The following is a 20,270-nucleotide window of genomic DNA, read 5'->3' as shown; positions in this document are numbered from 1 at the left end:
TCAATGTACTTTGCAGTGTACTGGATGTGCTGGCTGCAAATGGATAGGAAAATGCTCTGTTCTCAGCTGGCGACGATGGTTCCAGCCAGGAAATTTTCTGTCTGTTAAAATGATTTACTGGGATTATTTTTTTTTTTTAAATTCTTCAAATTCTTTGCAATGCTTGAGATTGTACTCAATGCCTAGAGAACTGGAGAGGAACCAGCAAGTAGCTAAGCACATGTAATGGACATGGGTAGAGTTTGAATACTTTACCCTCCAGCGTTTCATATTGGTACTTGTCGGCTCCATTTGCAGAGATCCCCTATAGCTCACTCTTCCGTTACTTCAGCTTTCAGTCTGAGGGACTAAAACCATCTCTTCTGTTACCAGGTACTGATAAAAATTATTTAGAGAGAAGTGTTTGCCTTTCATAGCTCCTTAGAGCTGCTTGCCCATCAATTTTCTCTTACTATGAAGACTATTTACATGGCCTGAAGGAAGCACCTGCTAGTCAAAATGAGGAATGGTACCTGCAGCTGGAGCCGTCCTTTCTCACTTGTCTTCTTAGGAAGCTCAACAGGACAAATGCTGCAGAAGTTCAGTTGTCTCTGTTCTAGCCCTGTGTTTTCTTGGAACACTTTTATAAAATAATTGATGGGCAGGAGCAATGATAAAGCAAGCTGATCAAAGGGATGGATGGCTCTGCCAAGTTAAAAGACATTCTGTCTCCTTTGAAGACCACTGAAGAGAAACAGCACTACAGCTGTTTGCTTGCCATGCTCTCCCTATGAATCCTTGTGCCTGGCTCAGGCCAAGAGGAAAACCAAGCAGCTTGTGGGGGTGCAGGGGAGCGATGTGGAATTTCACAATGTCAGTTTTTCCCACCCGTTCTGTAATTTTTGTGGTGGGGCTGCAGCAGAAACGCTGTGGTTGTGAGCTGCTGGGTGATGGTCTGGCAGCAGGCAGTGCCTCCTCCCCGTCTCAGCTGTGCACAGAGAACCTTCTCGGCTGCTGAAGCACTGTTACTGCTTTCAGAGGTTTTAGTTATCAACAGCAGCCTGAAGCTTAGCACAGCTCTTCAGTGTTATTTGTGGTATTAGGTACACAGTGGTCTCTGTAATTAACGTATACACCGATTTAATTCTTTTTTAAGGAGTATCTGCCACCGTCCTGCCTTCTCTTGCTGGTAGCCCTGACGGCAGAGTAAGAGGAGCAAGTTTTGCACCTGCTCCTTTGGGTGAGAGCTGCCAGAAACGCGGACGGATCACCTCCCGGGGGAACCGGCAAACACCCTGCCCCCTCCCCGGCCGGGGCCGCGGGCCCTGGGCTCCGGCAGCGAGCGCAACCGGTGGGGAGCCGCGGCCGGGCCTGCCTTGGGCCCCGCCCATCTCCTGCCGCGGGTGGCGCCGGCCCCCGGGCTCTCGGGCCGGGGCGGGCCCGGCCGGGGCCGGTGGGTGGTCGGCGGTGACCGCCTCCCGCCCCCGGCTGCGCCGCATTAATGGCGGCCGGCGGGCGCCCCCGCAGCATCGCTGCCATGCTGGCCGGCCGGGGCCGGGGCCGGGGCCGGAGCCAGCCGGGGCCGGGGGGCAGCGCCCCGAGGAGCGGCCTCGCCTTCTACGTGCTGTGGGCGCTGCGGGAGCCGCCACGGCGGCTGGAGAGGTGCGGGGCGGGTACCGCGGGGCGGGTACCGCGGGGCGGGTACCGCGGGGCGGGTACCGCGGGGCGGGTACCGCGGGGCGGGTACCGCGGGGCGGGTACCGCGGGGCGGGTACCGCGGGGCGGGTACCGCGGGGCGGGTACCGCGGGGCGGGTACCGCGGGGCGGGTACCGCGGGGCGGGTACCGCGGGGCGGGTACCGCGGGGCGGGTACCGCGGGGCGGGTACCGCGGGGCGCACCTCCCGGCTCTGCAGCTGCCCGCGGCTCACGGGCTCCCTTCACCAGCTGCCCGTTATTTCCATTGCAGCCCTGCACCATTTCCTCTTTAAATGACACAAACCCTCTCCTTTCACCTTCCCCGGCATCAACACGTTTTCAAGCCTTTTCATAGATTTTTTTAGACTTTCCATTTTACCTCTTGATGGTTACCTCAGCGTTCTGTTGTTTCTCTTCCCTCGCAGCCAGTCCAGCAAGATGGGTTTCCAGGCCTGGCTGCCCCTGCCGTTGCCAAAGCAGCTGGTGGTGTTCGGGCTCGGAGACTGGAGCTGCTACTCTCCGGACACGAGCGTCGCGGTGGATGTGCTGGTGTCCCCGAGCGTGGCGCCGCAGCGGGTCGGCGTGCTGGAGCCCGCCCGCAGGTTGTGGCCAGAGCCGGCACTGCCAGGGAGTCAGGAGGGCGTCCTGGAAAAGCTTTCTGCTTCTGTGGTTCTGCCAGTGTCCCAAGGCTGCTCCAGCCTGCTGGTCCTCCACCATGGTGTTTCTCTCTAGTGATGCTTTCAGCTTCCTCTTGGCTTTCGGGGCTGAATCTTTTCAGGCTTTGGGGTGTGGGAGCAAGATATTTTCCCTGGCCAGTGTGTCACTTGTGGGCTGAAAAATCCATGGTTCCTGTGTAGGTCTCTGGTGTGGGAAGGTGACTGGAGAACGGATATTTTCATGGCCTCATTGAAAGAGATGGACAAAGGCAACTCTGTGAAGCTTGTCCTGACTGTCAATGGGCAGGTAAAAGAAGTGACATCCTCATCTTTTCTGCCCTGGGTCCCAAATGTTGTCACTTCTGAGCTACAGAACTTCCTCTCCCATCCTTTCCTCTTCCTTCTCTTTGCTACTCCAAGGCAGAGCTGCCAAATGCAGATCCGTTAATGCATGCCTGTGCCGAGCCTAAACCCTCTGTGGGGCTCCAGGCCTATTCCCTAAATAGCTGTGCCAAAACACCTCAAGTGTTGCATGAGATGGGCAGCAGAGAGCGGTTCACTTTCAGGTTCGCTCTCCTGGGTGTGCGATACTTACACAGTTGATTTACCTTGTGCTGAAGCCCTTGGCTTTAGCATCTACCAGTACCTGGCTTTGCTTTTCTTTGTTTACCTTGCTGGTGCTGGAGATGAAACCTGGGCTATTCCCTTGCTGGGAATCTGTCTCTTGCAAGACATCTTTTTGCTCACCCTGTGTGGTGGGAGGCCAGCACACTTGGCATGTCCTTTTATTCTCACTGTCACTTTTCCTGCCGCAGCTGCTCCGAGGTGTCTCCAGCAGTACGCCTGTCTACCCCTTCCTCGTCCTGGAGACCACCCAGTCACCAGTGCTCCCAGCAGATGATGCGTCCTTTGCCCAGGACCTGGAGAATCCTGCTATGGTACGTGTATCCTCCTGGAGCCTTTCTCTCATTATTTCACCCTCTCCTTAGTATCTTCTCCCTCCCTTGGAGCTGCTCAGTTGATGTCTAGCAGAAACACCTGCTGCTCTCTTAGTGGAGACCTGGCTAAGCATGTTCTGGAGCCAAAGATTCACTTGTGCTAAAGAACGCGGTACTCTCCATTAAAATGCCTTTGGAAGGGTTGAATTTAACAGCCCTTGGTGGGATGATCAATCAGCCTGCTTACTCCTAGCACAGCCAGCCTTTCTGCCTTCCCCATTGCCTTGTGATGGCTGTGCCTGTCGCAGCCAGCAGTCTGAAAGCGGACCACTGGGCATACAGCAGCAGGTAGCTGCATGGTTCAGCAGGTGTTTGGAGGCTGATACTGATGGCATGCTGGCCCTTAAGACTCCATGGGAAGACAAGCCTGAAAACCATCACCATGTGAAGCTAATATCTGGCCTAGTAAGAGACAACTCACAGTAGCTTTAGGTCTTTTTCTTCAGAGTTGATTTGTCTGGGACTCTTGTCACAGGTTAAGAGCTCAGAGGTGACTGCTAGAGCATCCAGGCCTGGAAGGAAGGATGTCCGCCCACCACTGAGGACCCTGGCAGTATCCTGTGCCCTAAAGCCACCAGCTGGCAAGGTGGAAGCCAGTGAGGCCTGCAGGAAGAGTCCTGTCCACAGCAAGAAGCCCAGGAAAGTTTTATTTGAACCCACAGCATCTGAGAGAGATCTCAGTGAAGAAGGTAACTCTGGCAGCTTTCTGGTTTATGTTACGGGTCTTGTCTGAATGATCTGTCGATGCTGCTGGGCAACAACTTCCCAGTCTATTTCTCTGTATACCCCCAAGGCAAGATGGGTTTGTCTGTCTTGGCTTGCAAAATACTGAGAATGCTCCTTACTCCTGGATAAACTGCTTGATGAATTTTTGCCTGTTGGGAAAAGGCCAGAAGTAGAACATGGGATATTCTTAGTGCCGACACTGTACCATAATACGCCTATCTCTTCATATGAGTAAAAGTGTTTCATAAATTAAGGCAAGTATCATTAGCCTTGTTTTACAAAAAAGTAAATCGAGGTGCAAGGTTACCTACTGTAACATTCTGTAACCTCTCAACAACAAACAAACAGCATACCACTTGGTCCTTAAAAGACATCAGTTATTATTAAAGTACAGAGAATATGAAAAGGACTATATGTATATTTAGTATAATTGTACTGACTTTTCAGTAGTGACAGGGTAACTGTCACGGTGTTTAGAATCAAAACCCTTAGCTTCTGGAGTGTGAATTCCAAGTCAGCTCCAGGGTGTGACCACGTTTGTGCGTAAATGTTTGACAGTAACTCAGTGGTCCCCACGTGCCTTCCTGGGACTTGGCTTCCTTCTCACAAAGGCAAACGCAGGTCCATCACAAAGTTGCTTCCACTGTAGGCAGTGAGAAGGGCAGGAAATGAGTTTCCATCAGAGGGGTAAAATGCAAAGGTGACGGTATGATGGCAGTCAAAGGAAGTCTGCCCTGCTTTTACCTGTCTTCTGCATTTCTTCTGACGAAACTTTCTTCAGGATTCTTGGTCTTGCACCTTGTTTGTTGCAGTGAAGTAACTTTGTGTTGGGGGTTGGAGGAAGGAAGGCCAAAGGGCTCTTAAGCCATGGAGCTGAGCACTTTCTGTGGTATGTCTGCTGCTTTCTTCATGGGGCCATCTCTGTGTTTCTTCTGCAGATCTGACAGTGGAGGAGTTGCCAGGTGAGGATCTAGTTCCTAGACCCTGGTTTGTCTTTTCAGCCACTCAGTGATGCCATTCCCTTTAATGTCACAGGCCTCTCATGCTTCATCCTTTAACTCCATAGTGACCAAGAATAACAAGTAAGTTGTATGTAATACTGTTCCTTTCCATGCAACTGCCCTCAGTGTAGGCGCTTCCAGCACTGTCAGGCTCTCCAGGATGCTTCTGTAGCCCCTCTGAATCTCAGACACACCTCTGGGTGCATAGCTTTTTGAGGCAAAGAGTAAGATGGGGAGTAAGTAAATTATTAAAAAGTATTTTTTAGCTTGCTTAGCCAGCCACAGGGGCCTGAGAGAGGAAAGGAGGAACAGAGCAGTATGAGGAATATCTCTGGAAGCAGCTCCCTGCTTCTGGTTGCTGTATCTTAGGCACTAACAAGCCTGGGTAGACCTCCCTCACAGGGAGTAACACGGGAATAGCCCAACTGGGATATCCATTCCCAGAAGGGCTAATCAATGAGAGGCATCCAAGCCTGTCTGAAGTGGCAGCCTGTATGCATCCTACAGCCAGCCAGGCTCTGCTGGCTCCCTCTGCTTGCGAAGTCTCTCCTAGTACAGCGATTATTCCCCAAAGCCAACAGAAAATCTTCCTTAGGGAGCTATGTCTCTTGCCACCCCAGAGGGAAGGGACCTGGGGCCTTTGCCTTCCCATTTCTCCCCTCTGCGCCTTCAGCTGCCTTGCTCTCCCCAGCAGGGAAGGGAGCTGGGGGTGTCTCATCAGACTCTTCTCACAGCCCTGTGCTCTCCCCTCCCCAGGCGGTCCCAGCCCACGGTGGTGCCATGCCATGTGCCTCAGTGACCAGGGGACAGCTGTTCTGATCGGTGGCGAAGGTGTCGACCAGCAGTCCTGCAAGGATGCGCTCTGGAAGCTGGAAATTGGTGGGGACTTCAGGGCTAACAGGCAATGGAGGCAGTGGGACTTGAGGACAACTTATGCAGATGGGAGGGGGTACTCAGGGGTTTGTACATATGGAGGGAACAGCAAAGGTGTCACATCTCCCAGCATGGGCACCAGGCTAAGCTGACACCAGAGGGTGCCATGAGAGGCTGTGGGGTAATACGTGAGCCCTCCAGGAGCAAAGGTAGACATTGTGGAAAGAGATGAATTTTAAGGAGTAAAAGCAACAGCGTGGTCTGCAGTCTGTGTGTGATGACTGGTGGAGAAGTGTGAGATACAGTTCCAGTGCCTTGCAGCTTTCTGTGCCTCACCGATTCTCTCTTCCACCTTACTGTTCCCCACCTAGTTAGTGTTCCCCTTCATTCGTTATACAGAAGCATTTCTGTCTGAGTCCCCTCTAGCCCTGAATCAAAGGTGAGGAGTAGATGAAGGGAGAAAGGTTTTGAATAAAGATTTTATGACATATTCTTTAAATCTGGAAGAAATAGAGAGCATCTTTGAACTCCTATTTGTCTGGTTTTGTCCCACAGACAGTGATTTCTGGCTTCCAGTGGGTTTCCAGCTACAAAATGCCATGCCATTGTGCTTGCATGGTCACACAGCTACCTATGACCCAGACACCAAGCGTATCTATGTCTTTGGGGGCATAAGGGAGGACAAAGACTACAGCAGGATCTATATTCTGGACACAGTCACCTGGAAGTGGCTCCTCGTGGCTGTAAGTACTGCACCTCTTCCAAGACAAATGCACAGGAGGGATGGCAGGTCCTGCCTGAACATGACAATCTATGTACCCATGTCCTTATTCCAGTAGTCTTGGCCTACTGTTGCTGCAGGTTGTCTGAGCTGCTTAGTTGGGATTAACAGATATGAGAAGGCTATGTTGAAAGGTCACAAGCTTGGCAGAAACCAGGGGCTGTGCCTGTAATGAAGGAAGCAAGATGAAAAAATGGTTGCTGCAGAGCACTGTGTCTGAGCAAGGTCATGGGTGGGAGGTACTGTACAAGCTGCAGAGGGAAATGGGCTCCCATTTCATATGGTGCTGTTGAGAGCTGCACTGGATGCTGAGACGAAGAGCTGGTCTTCTCAAACGGGAAACTGCTCTGAGCAAAGCAATCTCCGAGCTCTTCAGTTGCATGTCATGTCCTTGCAGAGTCCCTGTCAGCAAGGGACTGTCTGTGTCTTTCCTGGTTAAGGCACAGGATGGCTTTTACAGAATAAGCCTGGATGAGATCTTTCTGTTCCCTTGTCTTCTGCGGAAGCTGGGGTAGGAGGTTGACTGCCTTCTGTCATCAGAGCATTCTGGTGGTGCTGAGTACTCAGAGGATGTGCTGTCTGCCTGTGTGGCAAAGATCTGGCTGGGGAGCCAATAAAGTGAAAATTGACACTTGTTGAACTCACTGCATGATGTGGGCCCCTTTTCTTCGGTCACGCAGTGAACAACACACTTCTCATTACAAATGTATGTTGACTTTTTCTAGGCGAAAGGGAGGATGCCAGTGCTCGCCTACCACAGTGCAACTATCTACCGCAAGGAGCTCTTTGTTTTTGGAGGGACTTTCCCCAAAAAGGCATCACTGCCAGCTGGACTCTGCAGCAACGTCCTCTATGTCTTCAACCCAGAGCATGAAATTTGGTATCAGCCCATCTCAGAAGGGGAGAAGCCTCTGCCTAGGTTTGGGTGAGAGTGCCCTTATTCCAGCCCTCCAAAATAGAGCAGGAAACCTGTGTTTACTTTTCCTCCAACCCCAGTCTAAGTTCCTAAATGTTAGGCGATTGTTCTCCACTGTTTGCCCCTTAATATAGGGCTACGTTTTGAGCGATGTGACTCCAAGTACCTCCTGTCATGAATCCGGATGGGAGTCTGTCTTGGGCTGCAGTGGCTGGGAGTAGAGACAGGTGTAGATTGAAGTTACGGCAGCCCAATAGCAGAAGCCAAGGCTGAAATGTCAGGTTTGGGCACTTGCTGAAGACACTTTGTTCATTGCTTCTCCTCTGCCCAGGCATTCAGCTACTCTACTGAAGAACAAGCTGCTGATTTTTGGGGGTCGGAAGACTTCTTTCTACCTTAGTGACATGCATATCCTGGATCTGGGTAAGAAACTCTGTACCAGATGGCTGCCTTGGGAAGGTCCATTCTAAGGCAGGGACTGGGGAATGCAGCATGCCTGATGGGAAGGTAACAGTAATGTTATAAAAACTAGGCAGTGGAGATAGAAACTGAGGTAAAAAAAAATATGCTTCTGAGGCAAGAGGGGAGGGAATGGGCAAAAACAAGAGACTTTTTTTGGAAAAAGCTGGGTAATAGAGAAGTCAGGTTGCTGATGTGCCAGAGTGTGGAAGTTTTTTGTCTAGTTATGATGTTGAGCTTTTTGAACACTTCACCTGCCTTTCTCCTGGCTGTCAGGTTTCATGGAGTACACACCAGTCCCCCTCCTCGCAGGACAGCCTTCTGCACGTTGGTAAGATCCTCTTGCAGACCCAGGAGCTATCATCTTCCTTTGCACTTTCTTTTTGAAGCCAGGTTTAAACAGTGCTTGTGATCAGACCCAGTTGCCAATCTGTCCCACTAGTCAAAATACAGTGGTACTATCCTCTCTGGTGTGGGACCAGAAATTCCTGCGCTGTCTTAGTTGGTGTCTGTAGGCTGTGGGGGGTACAGACCCCTTAGTCTCCCTGGAAATCTGCCTTTCACGCTAGGGGTAGTTTTCTGCCATGTGCTAGTGAACTGTATTGCCTGCTGTTTGGTCTTCACAGTACCTGGAACACAAGAGAGGAAGAAACTCTTGTACTGGGACTATACTGTTTCTAAAGGAACGCTGTTGCCCATTTAGAAGGACAACCTAAATCAGACCAAAGTCCAGCTAGCTGGTCTCACTCTATAGAGCAAAATGTAGCAGTTTTGATAGCTCCTTCTGAGATAGAGGTGCTTTTCAGGCTTGATTATGGCCTGACCTGCAAAGGCAAACAAACAGGTCTTTCCAAGTTGTTATTCAGCAAGTCAGAGCAGAAGAGAAGCAGAAGTTAACTTCTGTTCTGCAGCTTAAGCCCCCCAGCCTCCTGCTGAAGTCTGCCCATTGCTGACTGAGGCAACCCCAAGCAAGTTTGTTGTAGTCACCTTTCAGCTTTGCTTTGGTCGCAGTTTTCACGCAGCTCTGGCTGTGTCGGACCAGAAGGTTCTGATCAGTGGAGGCTGCAATGCCAAGGGAGCCCTGCAGGATGCCTTTGTCTTCCACCTAGGTGAGTGACTCTCCCCTCCCTGTCTCCATAGCTGAGGGTGACTACGGGGGTGCAGTGGTGTTTCTGAACACCTAGCCTGGTCCATTTGTGTTTTCATACCTCACACTAGGACTGGGCTTCTCCAGTATTGATAGCCCCTTTCTACTTCCAGATACTCTTTCATGGAGCACTGTGATCCACCATGACCTCTGCTCTGTGCCCCGAGCTGGCCACACGTTGCTTGACCTGACTCCTGCCCACCTGATGGATGTGGACAAGGAGAACAAAGAGGAGCATAACCTGCACATGGTGTTGGTCTTTGGGGGCTCCAACTGTGCCGGGACTTTGTACAACAGCACAGTCAAGATCCAGCTGGACCTAGGATGATGTACAATACTCAGAATGAGACTGGGACAGCAAGGGCTCTTCACCAGCCTGAATACAGACATGGATGGCAATAAACTGAGTCCAAGCAATGTGGCAGTCCAAGTATCTGTATGTAGCTGAATGCTACCTTGGCACAAGAGATCATGGGTTTGTAAAGCCTTTCTGAAGGCCGCAGGTATTGCCCTCTTAGGGTAGCTGATATACAGCATCAGACTGGCAGAAATTCACTCCCATATCCCTGGCTTGATACCTGAGCTGGGGTGCCGAAACATGCAGTGGCATCTGAGCTGTGCCTGCACAATTACAGGTTTATAGGTTTCCCTTTTTGCCCTGCAGGTTTTTGGGCTGGAATTCCTGGGGTGCTTTCAGCTCTGAAGGTGATTCAGATGTTGGTCTCATTTGGGATGAGTGGAATGGGTTTTAATTCTGCCACATTAAATGTCTTCATAGTAAAAGTTACAGGCATGATTCTGGTTTGAAGAAAGTATGGGGTGGGATTCTCTTGGGGAATAGTCTGCAGCTGAGGATGAGGAAAACACCTACAGCAGTGTCTGAGGATGGGGAAAGGAAGAGAAGGCAATCATTTTCAGCATATGAGAATGAGCTGCTTATATCTTGCTGACTACGGCACAATCACCTAGCTTTGCTCTGGATGGACCTTTATTAAAAATTTCACAAGATTGCTGCTGGACATAAGGAAGAGATACAAACCAGCTGTGCCAGGCAGTAAACTACTCTTCCCAGTGCAAGGGGCGGTAGGGTTGCTAACTGTTGGCTTTTGCAAGGCCTGCAGGACCCAACAAGGCTTAGGATTAAGCTGTCTTCTGTCAGAGGCTAGCTGTTATTGTTTATATCCATGGCACTGATGATTATGCCATAGCTCTGAGGCAGCTGCAAGGGCAAGCAGGCCTGATAGATTAGTAGCACACTGTGTACACTGGCTCCCTGGTGCTCTTTCTGTAGATGATAGGAAGAAGCAGCCCCTGTGGGGAGTCCAGAATTGGCTCAATGCCTCACTGTTGTGTGTGGCCACATTCCCCAACCAAAGCCATACAAAGGGGACTTCTGATAATTATGGATGTTTCTGCTTTAATCTGCTTCATGGAGATATATCAGATAGAAAAAACAAAAAGTAGTTGCAAGCTTTCCAGCACAGGCATAGCTCCTGTAAGTAATCCAGGCTGCTTCCAGGACCTCTGTTCTTCTTCCCACCCAGATGAAAGTGAGACAATAGTACTAGGGCTTCCTGCTGGCCCTGAAGTCCTACTCAAGCTGTAGCTGTTATCCTCTTTACCCGTTATCCTCCAGCTTACTTGATTTAATGAGTAGAAGGGCTTCAAGCTCGTAGCTCTGCAGGAGTATCTGGCTGCCGGGAGGGGTGGCTTACTTTGAATGCCTCTAACTCAAGGAGAGCTTTGTTTATTCTGGTTATTGTGGGATATGGACTCATATCCACTTTGTATCTGCAAAAAGAAAAGAATTTGTGAGTTGGACAGCTACTGCAGCAGTGAGCAGAAGGGCAAAGCAGTGTGCTGTGCCTGCCCAGTATAGGAGAATCTCACAGGCTAGAATACATTTGCATTAAGCTAGAAAAGGTTCATCCTTGTAGGTTTAAAAGCGAATGCTAGAGGAAAGGTTAGTTAGTTCTTCCATCTTCGCTATGCTTTTAAATAGTGTGCAGCACAGGGTAAGAAGGCACTATGCTTTTCCTGGGAATCATGCTGCCACTACTTGTATCTTTCAACAAATATAGTCAGATTCATCTTTTTCCCCTGTGTGAAATGTAAATATAGGCAAAACAGGGAGAGAGGACATAGACTGTGGGCAACCTTAGATTTTCTGAGGACACAGATCAGGTTTTCCCCCAGGACCCTCTGAGAAGACAGCACAGCTGCTTATTTCTAAGAGCTTCCAAAAGAGACTGTGTTTATGACATAGGAAAACTCATGCAGAGAGGAATCCGTAACTGGACAGGGCAGAAAGGAGCAATGCTTTCCTAACAGGCACAAGGAGCAGCAGAAGGTAAGCTCTGACAGTCCAGCACAAAGCGTGCCTCAAGCTTAGCCTTAATTACCTTTCAGCATTGGAAACTTGAGGCACCAAGCACAGGTCAGCCATGGAAACCTGCAAATGTAGTAGAGAAGAGGGGTTAGAGTAACTCGGAGCCTGTCCCATCACACTTCACCGTGGTGGCAGGCTTCAACAGCAGGATGGAAAATATTTTATCAGCCAGTACAGAGGAGTTGTCGTGACAGTCTTGTTTTTTAATCCAGTATTAATAATACAACAATAGCAACAACAAATACAACGAAGGAAAGGAACTTCATAGCAGTCACTAGCAGAAGCAGCCATCTGCCTTTAGGGAGCTTCACATTTACCAGCTGATCCTGACAACCTCAAGGACACTGCTTCTATGGCAACTGCCTCTGAGCAAACAACCCCGGCAAGCTGCAGGGGGAGGCGATAGAGGGCAGGGGGAGTTTGCACAGCTGGGAAAAGAGTAAATTTTGCTTGTTTGCATTGCAGCAGTATCAAGCAGTTCCTGCCAATGTCAACATCTGATATGTGATATGGCCTTTGCACACAGGCTCAGGGACTTGCAATCCAAAAAGAAGACTCAAGGACAATACAGCTAGCTGCCTATCTGCACAGAGGCAGCTGCCCCCCCCCGCCCCCAGGTCACAAGGCCCCAGGTGCCTTTCAAAGCTAAGATCTCATAACTAACCTTTGCCCACGAAGGGCTCCAGTTCCATAAGGGTCCTACTAGGCAATCCTCTACCTCATGGGAGATTGTGGGAGCTTTCCTTTTTTCTAAAGCTTTTGTAGGAAATATCCAATTGCCTGCCAAACAAGACTTCTAAATGGAAGAGGTCTGGGCAGCCTCTAGCTTGGTAAGGGTCAGAATCAGAATAGCTTGTATGTAAGCTGGCTGAAATCTGTCCATGTCAAAACTGGACAAACAGAGCAGAAAAATATAATACAACCTGGTTCAAGGTTCCATGGAGCAGAGCCAAGAACTGAACCTGTGTTTCTTGAGCCAGGCTTTGCCCCTATGACAGGATACTTTGAACTCCAAATCTCAAAGATGAAATACATATCATGTTTCCACAACGTCTAGTAGCAGCCAGATCCTAGACACAGCTGCAGCACCTGGCCATCAGCAGGTTAGAGGCAGGCACAAGTAAACATCTCTAACTACCTGCAGTCAGTAATGGCCTCAGTAGGATCCATACAGCTGTCTGTCTTATGGTGAAGGCACCACATGTACCTCTAGGCACATGTATCACTAGAGCGGGGTGATGCTGTGTCTCTACAACTAATTTTCTTTCCTATTTTATGGAATATACTGGGGTTTTCAGTTTTCCAGTAGTACATAACACTCTCTCAGATACTTACTTCGTCCTCCACACAGTAGCGCCCAGCAGTGTGCTGCAGAATCTGCTCCAGTGCTGTCAAGAAAGGTGGTATACTGGAGTGAGGCACTGGAAACTCATTTGAAAGGGACACTGAAGAACTTATAGACTGGGAATTATGAACAAGGGTGTTTTGACCCTGAGCTAAGCATGAAAAAGGAGGATTTTGGGACAGAACCTAGAAGAAACAGAAATCTTACAACAGTGTAGTTATTGTAGTCTTTAGCATCCTTAGCTTTTAGGGACCCAGGCTGATTTCAGCTGTTTCAGGCAATGTGATGGAAATACTAAGAGAACAACATAGAGATATATGAGTGAGGAGGGGAAAAATGCGAAGGTTCAGACAGCTTGTGTCTGTCCAGAAGCACAGATATGCCTGTCATTCCAGCTCATGGGGGAAAGGGTTCTGAGGAAATAAAAAGCACCCTATTTCTCCCAAGTAGATAAAAAAATAATGTGCTAGATTCTGTGGGAGTTTGCCATCAGATATCTTTTGTCTGATTACAAAAGCATACAAATATAGATTGATAGAGCTTTAAAGCAAAAGGCACTAGTTTGGGAGCAGCTGAGTGGAAAGGAGAAGTGCATCAGCCCTCGTGCTTTAGGGTGAATCAGCTGCTGTGGTGTACAGGATGGCCTCAGGCTTCCCCTCTTCCACGCACAGCAGCGGAGGCACCTTCTGGACAGCATCTTTCCTCCAAGACCCTGGAGAGCTGCCAGTCCGGGACAAGGGACTCTGGGCAGGAAAAGCCCTGTCTCTGCCAGCAGGGCAGGACCCCAGCACACCAGCCTAGGGAGATCTGTAGTTCTGCTTGAAGATGAAAGTAGGACTCCAGTGGCGCAACATTTTCAAAGTCAGTCAAAATGCCGATCATTTTGGATGTGGGACGTACCTTGAAAGCCAGATGCGATGCAGTTCTGAGCCCATTCCATTTTTTTCTCCCCGATTTGCTTCAGGACACTCAGGTTCTGCGAAGGCAAGCAATCTCCCGGTTAGATTGACCCCTGCTGGCTGGATCTTGCTCACTGCCTCATCCAGTGGAGCACAGGAGATGAGCTGCCAAGCCTGAACCCCTAGCTTGAGTTCAGCCTGCTGAGTCAGCCCCGACCTCACCTGCACCAAATCATGCACCCTGCTGTATCTCTCTCTTGGGACTGTCCTGTAGCAGCTGCCAGAGCATCCCTTTTGCCTCTGCCATTTGGGTTGCTCAGTTTTCTTCTTCCTAAAACATTCTAGACTTAGTGAAACCACATGGGTTCAGCTGTTTCTGGAAAGAACCCTGGGGTGCTACAGGATTTTCTTTGTATGAAATACTGTATTGTTGCCATTGGCAGATCAGGCAGAGGCTAAGCAGAGATTTTATTTGCTAACATGCAGTTTTAAGGTCTACCACACTACTGGCTGGCAACAATTTAGAGAGACTGAGCTTTTCAGAGATACAGACGCCCAGAAACCTGTCCTGGTTTTCTCATTTGCATGGATATAACAAGGCAATACCTGGAGTGGCTGAATGCCAGAGACAATGTGATCAGCGATCATTCTGACTTGGGCTCTCTTCTTCGGATCTTGGGGCAGGAGCCTGGGGTTAGGACAGATGTCTTCTAGGTAATGAATTATAGCTAGCTGAAACGAACAAAGAGATAAAGGGAGGTTATTGGAGAGCCAAGGAAAAGCTCACATCCTGAACATCTAGGAAGGGGAGCTGATCTAAGAGATTACAACCACTTTTGAATGACGTTTGTTACCAATTAAAGCAACAGAATATCCCCTTTATGTCTGCTTGGGACTTTGTTGTCATTTAGCTCAGCTGTAATTTCACGCAAACCCTGGCACAGCCATCTAAGTCAGACTACACTGCTCAGTGAAAGGTGACGTTAGGACCAAAGCTGAGTTGAGATCAAATCCTTGACAGCATTTTTGTAGTAGAAGCTACGTGCTATTTCTGCCCCCAAGTGGGATTGTTTATCACTAATGCCATTTTTTTTTCCAAGGCACAGATGAGAGCTCTGGGGGAAAAGATGGGGCAAAGCCACCCCCTCCAGACTGGGCAGCAGGCTGGAGTGAATGGTTTAACAGGGTGTCTGGTAACTCACCGACTGAGAAAGGGTGATGCCATCAATTTTCAAGGCTGGGACTTGCTGCATTGGATTCACTGCCTTGAATTCAGCAGAAAACTGTGGAAACAAACCTGAGCTCACTCTACTGCAACAAGAAACTACTGCAACCCCTTGCTATCATTCAGCATCTTTTGGACACAGACTCCCTGCCACACACATAGTCCCTGGTGCTAACTGAATGAGGTCAAGTCTATGTTTAAATTGCAGTGCAGCTTCTCTGAAGTTTGTGCACCGGATATGTTCAGTTATATCATGCTAAGCAGGAGCAAAAGATCTTCAGCCTTATGAAATTCAGTCATAGATGTTTAAGAGAGGAAAAAACCTTTATCTCCTGCAGTCACCTTCTCCCCGGCATGCTATTTTGCATGCCAGGGAATACTAGCTGAAAGCAACTATAAATTACAGAGAAGCGGTGAGAAATTCAGTCACTTTGCCCGTGAACTTCCTAGTGCTAATCCCAATTCTCCTGACCATCCCCAGGTTCAGAACACCTGGAGAGAGAAATGGTAGCTGTATCCTTACCTGCTGTCCCCCATCCTTCAAGAGGTTCACAGGCACCAGGTCATAGGAAATCCCTTTCAGAGCCAGTGCTAGGGAGAGCAGAGTGTACAGCTTCAGACAGGCACAGTGAGACCAGTTCCATTGGCAATGGGCTTAGGCAAATATTACCATCTCCATCTGAAAAAAGACCTTATCCCTCATAAAAGGTGGCCTGAGTCCACCAAGAAGACAGTGCTCTGGCAAATGAAGGACCAAAGCACTAAAGATCAGTCCTGGCAAAAACACTGCATTTTTCAAAATAAGCTTTGCCACTCTTTGCAGCACAGCCTGTCCTGATTTGGTTTACCCTGTGCTCACCTGGATAACTTTGCTTAAGACTGTCTCAGTACAAGTAGGGACCATTCCCAGCCCTGCTTAGCTCTCAAGATTGGGCAGACCAGAGTCTGAGGCAGTATCCATGTAAAAATAGAGTGCATGGCCCCTCTAGATAATGTGGGAGAAACAGCCATCTGCATCATGTTAGCTTTACAAAAGGAGTAATTCCCTCTAGCTGCAGGCTGAGCGAAGCCCTCCAGCCTGTTCCTCTCCCTTCCCCCTGCTCCAGATAAATTGTGGTATTCCCTTCCCTCCCACTGGGAAATGCCTCGCTGTTCCAAGGTTCATGTTTGCTGATCTGTCTCTTAAAAAAAGTGACTGATTAATCAGGTTAGCGAAGGGGAGGATAATGCAATAACACCAAGACAACAGAAGAGATCAATACTGGATCTTACCGATTCTCACTCTCCAAGAGCAGGAACTTCGGAAATAGCTATAAAGTATAGGCTGAGAAGAGAGAGAGAAAGTGGTTATATGGTGGGAACACCAGAGCATTGTACAGAGAACAGTGCATGAACAGAAGGCATTTCAGGAACAGTAAGACAGGGAAGAGCAACATTTGGGACAGAGAAGGCTCCTTTCTGAAACTGACTGATCCTGTTTTGGGCGTACAAGTAGTATCACTGTCTTTCCTCCAGGCCCTCTGAATATTTAGTTGCACCCAATGTTTCCAGTGACCTTAAAATTATCTCCTGCAAAGCTTCTGTCTTTCTCCCTATCAGATGTTGCTAACTTCTATCCTATCTTAGATTTTTGAAACAAATTCCCTACTGATTGTGCCAAGTACCTGCACTGGGTATTTGCGTGGCATGAAATAGCTTTTCCAGACATGCAGGGCAGGGACAGCCCTCTTCCCAAACTAGAAGAGCTTCTGCTGTTTGAGATGAAGGCCAAGATGGCAGACAATTCATCTTTACCTGAACTCTAGCACTGAGGCAGCTTTCCCAGACACTTCCACCCTGTCCAAGCTCTCACCTTTTCAGATGCCATGGTCAATGTGCACAATCTACTCCAGGAAATAAAACCAACCTCTCTGCTTTCCCTTTTATCTCAGCTGGTATGGGGGAAGGCTTCTGTCCTAAAGCAAATGAAAAAAGGACTATGCTCCCAAATCTGTGCCCAGGACACAAAAAACAGCCAGTCAGATTCAATCCTAAGCGACTGAAGTCAGCTGCATCTGCGTCTCTGTGTTGTGCTGCAGCCCCAGCCCTGGTATCAGAACCATTAACCAGCCTTGAGGTTGGAAGCACATTTAGGAACCATCCTTATTTCCCTAGCTTTTTTGTCCAGAAGTAAGATGTCTAGAGAGCCTGTCAGGCTCTCAGCAGTTGCCAATGCAGAAATACAGCCCTGGGGAACAAAATAAGGAAACCAAAGTCACATGTAGAATTTCTGTTTCACTAGGGAATGACTGCCAGCTCCCTGAAAAGGGGCTGCCTTTGTAGTGAGGTCCCTAAGGGTCCTCCTGCAGCCCTCCTCCCATCAGTACCAGCTGGTGCAGAGAGTTTTCTATGTTGCAGGCCTGGGAGAGGCAGCTGCTTTGTTCCCAGGCCAGCTTTGTGAGAAATAAACAGCTCAGTTTTTTTGTGTTACAGTCTTTTCTTTCCACACAGGAAACTGATATTCATGCATGTCTCTAAATAAACCTGTGATCATGTCTCTCCTTTTTTCCATAGATCCCATGGCATAACAGGGATCTCTCTGGGTCTCCACCCTTCCCAAATGCATAGAAATTATACCAGAGACTGACAGCAAGGCAGAAGAACGCAGGGATTTGCTTACTGACACACAGTCTGTCAACGGAAAACCAGAAAGACCCCCAGGATCTCTCTGCTCCAGTACTCTTTGTAAACTTGATGCTTCTCTTACAGTTTAGATTGGTTCAAATAATTTTAAACGAGGTATGCATTTGATTAAATTAGTCAAAGTTTACTGGAGAAATGGTTTATAAGCGAGCAGGGAAGTGATGGCAGTATTGGCAACACTTTTGCAGACAAAATATTTACTAATTTTTCTTAAATTCTCTGCTTCTGGAATCAGGGCATTAGAAATCCCAGCTATACTTTTTTTCCAGATGTCTAGCCTGCTGGTTGCAGAGAAAGAAACAGAAGCTCTGACTTCTAAAGGGAAACATGCAGCATTTATGACATACTGATTTAAGCTGCTTTTCCTGGGGACCTTGCTGGTGATTTTTTGGCTCAGAAATTCATGTCCTTCACAACATCTATTTTGGGCTCTGGCCTCTCAGCTGGCAGAGACACTCCTGATTCTCTGTCCTGGTTTCAGCTGGGATAGAGTTAATTTTCTTCCTAGTAGCTGGCACAGTGCTGAGTTTTAGATTTAGTATCAGAATAATGTTGGTAACACACTGGTGTTTTAGTTTTTGCTAAGCAGTGCTTACTTTAAATCAAGGGCTTTTCAGTTCCCCACACTCTGCCAGTGAGCAGGTGCACAAGAAGCAGGGAGGGAGCACAGCCAGGACAGGTGACCCCAACTGGCCAAAGGGATGTTCCATACCATAAAGCATCATGCTCGGTATAGAAACTGGGGGAAGTTGGCTGGGGGCTTCTGATTGCTGCTCGGGGACTGGCTGGGCATCTATCAGTGGGGGGTGAGCAACTGTATTGTGCATCACTTGTTTCTCTTGGGGTTTATTCCTCTCTCTCTTTTTGTTATCTCCCCTTTCATTACAATTACAATTATTATTATTATTTACTTTATTTAAATTATTAAATTGTTCTTATCTCAACCCACGGGTTCTGCCTTTTTCCAGTTCTCCTCCCTATCCCACTGTGGGCAGAGGCAGGGTGAGGGCGGAGTGAGCAGATACATGGTACTTAGTTGCTGGCTGGGACCAAACCATGATATCCTCTCTGCAGTTCTTTGCTGGTTTTGCTGCCTGTGCTATCATTTTTAATAAATTGTGCAAAGCTAATTGCTTCACTCTGTAATTTCAAGGGCCCAAGGGGATTTCACCAAAAAGAACATGGAAACAACCCATCCCTTAGCTGGGAACTATGTCTCCAGAGGCTGGGGCCTGGAATGATCTCTTAAGTTCATGCTGTTTTGCTCCCAGTGGCAAGGCAGATCACAGGCAAAACAATCAGCTACGTAAAGACCAGACACAGGAGAAGGATTTTGTCCTCAGTGTACAGGTCCCAGAGTGACATGGTATCTAGGAGGAAGAGCTGAGTGCGGGCCAGGGAAGTAGTGGGGAAGAACTGCCTCCATTTACAAGCCCATGGGGTACAATCCCCATAAGCTGCAGGTTAGATCGGTTGGGGCTGGTAGGATAGCTGGGGGAAAAACATTTGCTTGATGTCCACTGAGATTTCTGGTTTAGTTCGGTTCCGTTTTCATTTCCAGCATCAGTGGTGCTGTGAGGAAAGTTTGGGCTTAAATCCCAACCCAGAGTAAAACTCTGGGAAATGCCTTTCACTGTTGAAGAAGATGGAAGAGACACCCCAAGCTTTGTGTGTTGAGCTCCTGGGTTTCCCAGCCTGTGTCTGCTTCAGTATGGATACCACCTCTTTCCAGGCTTGTATTTGGGATGCACTTGGAAAGGCAAAGCCTTTCACCTGCTCCTTGAGACCCATTGCCCCAAGCAGCCTGCACCCATGCACTGTCACAGGGCAGCCACTCACATGGGACACAAGAGAGAAAACAGCCCCTTGGAGGCTTGTGCAGGGGAAACCTTGGTGTCTGCAAGGCATCACTTGTATTCTGCTGGGTTAAAATGTAATGGAATAAGTAGAAGGAACAGCTTTGCTCCTGAACTCTCAGTATCTCTGCAGCTGGTGTTTGTGTAAACCGCTCACACGAATGAACTATCTTAGGTAAACACCACCGCTGCTTCCAAAGGGATGAGTTTTATTTAGCATGGGGGTAAATTCCTTGCGCTGCGCTGCCACAGAGACGTGGGTGCAGGCTGGGGCTGTGGAAACCTAGGCAAGGGACGCTGTGCGCGGGGTGCGGCCCCTCGGTAACGCCGGCCCGGCCAGGTCGCGGCCCCAGGAGCTGGCTTAGGCCGCGCTCCCGTCAGCTGCCGCGGCCGGACCGAGCGGGGCCCCCAGCCCAGGCCCACCGTCCCTCGGGCCGCCATCGCCCCCCAACTCCCCTCCCGCCACCCGGGCGGGCCGCTCCGCAGCGCTGCGGAGCCAGCACCGCGTACCTTGGCGGCGGCAGAGCTCATCCCGCGCCGGGGGCCGGGGCGCCGCCCCCTCCTCGCCTCAGGGCCGGGCGGCCGTGGCAGGCCCGCAGCTCCCGGCGACCCCCGCGCCCGCCGCCTCAGACTCCGTCTCCC

General features: G+C 49.3%; 2 protein-coding genes and 1 long non-coding RNA gene across 5 annotated transcripts; 1 reads left to right on the top strand and 2 right to left on the bottom strand.

Annotated features, from left to right (window-relative positions):
* The first annotated feature begins 6 nt into the window (after nucleotides 1–6).
* Nucleotides 7–9,649, top strand: LOC114015717 (uncharacterized). The gene is made up of 13 exons (XM_055716640.1): nucleotides 7–1,641; nucleotides 2,101–2,277; nucleotides 2,533–2,638; nucleotides 3,147–3,269; nucleotides 3,805–4,018; nucleotides 4,994–5,017; nucleotides 5,813–5,935; nucleotides 6,485–6,672; nucleotides 7,436–7,635; nucleotides 7,958–8,049; nucleotides 8,362–8,416; nucleotides 9,097–9,194; nucleotides 9,346–9,649. The coding sequence occupies exons 1-13, from the start codon at nucleotides 1,481–1,483 to the stop codon at nucleotides 9,558–9,560; spliced, it is 1,776 nt and encodes a 591-aa protein (XP_055572615.1). The 5' UTR covers nucleotides 7–1,480; the 3' UTR covers nucleotides 9,561–9,649.
* Nucleotides 4,416–5,813, bottom strand: LOC114015718 (uncharacterized). The gene is made up of 2 exons (XR_003559787.2): nucleotides 4,800–5,813; nucleotides 4,416–4,698 (listed from the first exon to the last, which is right to left on the bottom strand). It is a non-coding gene; the product is annotated as an uncharacterized LOC114015718 (long non-coding RNA).
* Nucleotides 8,211–20,264, bottom strand: GSTZ1 (glutathione S-transferase zeta 1). Of its 3 annotated transcripts, XM_055716644.1 has the most exons (10): nucleotides 20,139–20,264; nucleotides 16,363–16,414; nucleotides 15,614–15,681; nucleotides 15,068–15,148; nucleotides 14,472–14,597; nucleotides 13,867–13,942; nucleotides 12,957–13,009; nucleotides 11,635–11,684; nucleotides 10,874–11,023; nucleotides 8,211–8,714 (listed from the first exon to the last, which is right to left on the bottom strand). In XM_055716644.1, exons 1-9 carry the CDS (start codon nucleotides 20,157–20,159, stop codon nucleotides 10,897–10,899), a joined length of 654 nt encoding a protein of 217 aa, XP_055572619.1. In that variant the 5' UTR covers nucleotides 20,160–20,264; the 3' UTR covers nucleotides 8,211–8,714; nucleotides 10,874–10,896. The 3 variants fall into 3 exon arrangements, with proteins under 3 accessions (XP_055572619.1, XP_055572618.1, XP_027660438.1); XM_055716643.1 differs by lacking the exon at nucleotides 8,211–8,714 and having other exon boundaries at nucleotides 10,630–11,023; XM_027804637.2 differs by lacking the exons at nucleotides 8,211–8,714; nucleotides 20,139–20,264 and adding an exon at nucleotides 16,943–17,045 and having other exon boundaries at nucleotides 10,630–11,023.
* Nucleotides 20,265–20,270: the final 6 nt, after the last annotated feature.

This window comes from Falco cherrug, chromosome 7 (assembly GCF_023634085.1).
Source record: "Falco cherrug isolate bFalChe1 chromosome 7, bFalChe1.pri, whole genome shotgun sequence".
In the NCBI taxonomy this organism is placed as follows: domain Eukaryota; kingdom Metazoa; phylum Chordata; class Aves; order Falconiformes; family Falconidae; genus Falco; species Falco cherrug.
The sequence above is the reverse complement of the archived record's forward strand: the minus strand, read 5'-3'. Positions and strand labels throughout refer to the sequence as shown.

What these genes read in the sequence shown, in the direction of transcription:
- GSTZ1 (XM_055716644.1), bottom strand. Translation starts at nt 20,159, where the DNA reads ATGAGCTCTGCCGCCGCCAAG. An exon ending in TGAAGGATGGGGGACAGCAG is followed by an intron (nt 15,149 to 15,613) that starts GTAAGGATACAG and finishes TTGTTTCCACAG; the next exon opens with TTTTCTGCTGAATTCAAGGC. An exon ending in CATCGCATCTGGCTTTCAAG is followed by an intron (nt 13,010 to 13,866) that starts GTACGTCCCACA and finishes CTTTCTTGACAG; the next exon opens with CACTGGAGCAGATTCTGCAG.
- LOC114015717 (XM_055716640.1), top strand. Translation starts at nt 1,481, where the DNA reads ATGGCGGCCGGCGGGCGCCCCCGCAGCATCGCTGCCATGCTGGCCGGC. An exon ending in GCTCTGGAAGCTGGAAATTG is followed by an intron (nt 5,936 to 6,484) that starts GTGGGGACTTCA and finishes TTTGTCCCACAG; the next exon opens with ACAGTGATTTCTGGCTTCCA. An exon ending in AAGCCTCTGCCTAGGTTTGG is followed by an intron (nt 7,636 to 7,957) that starts GTGAGAGTGCCC and finishes TCCTCTGCCCAG; the next exon opens with GCATTCAGCTACTCTACTGA.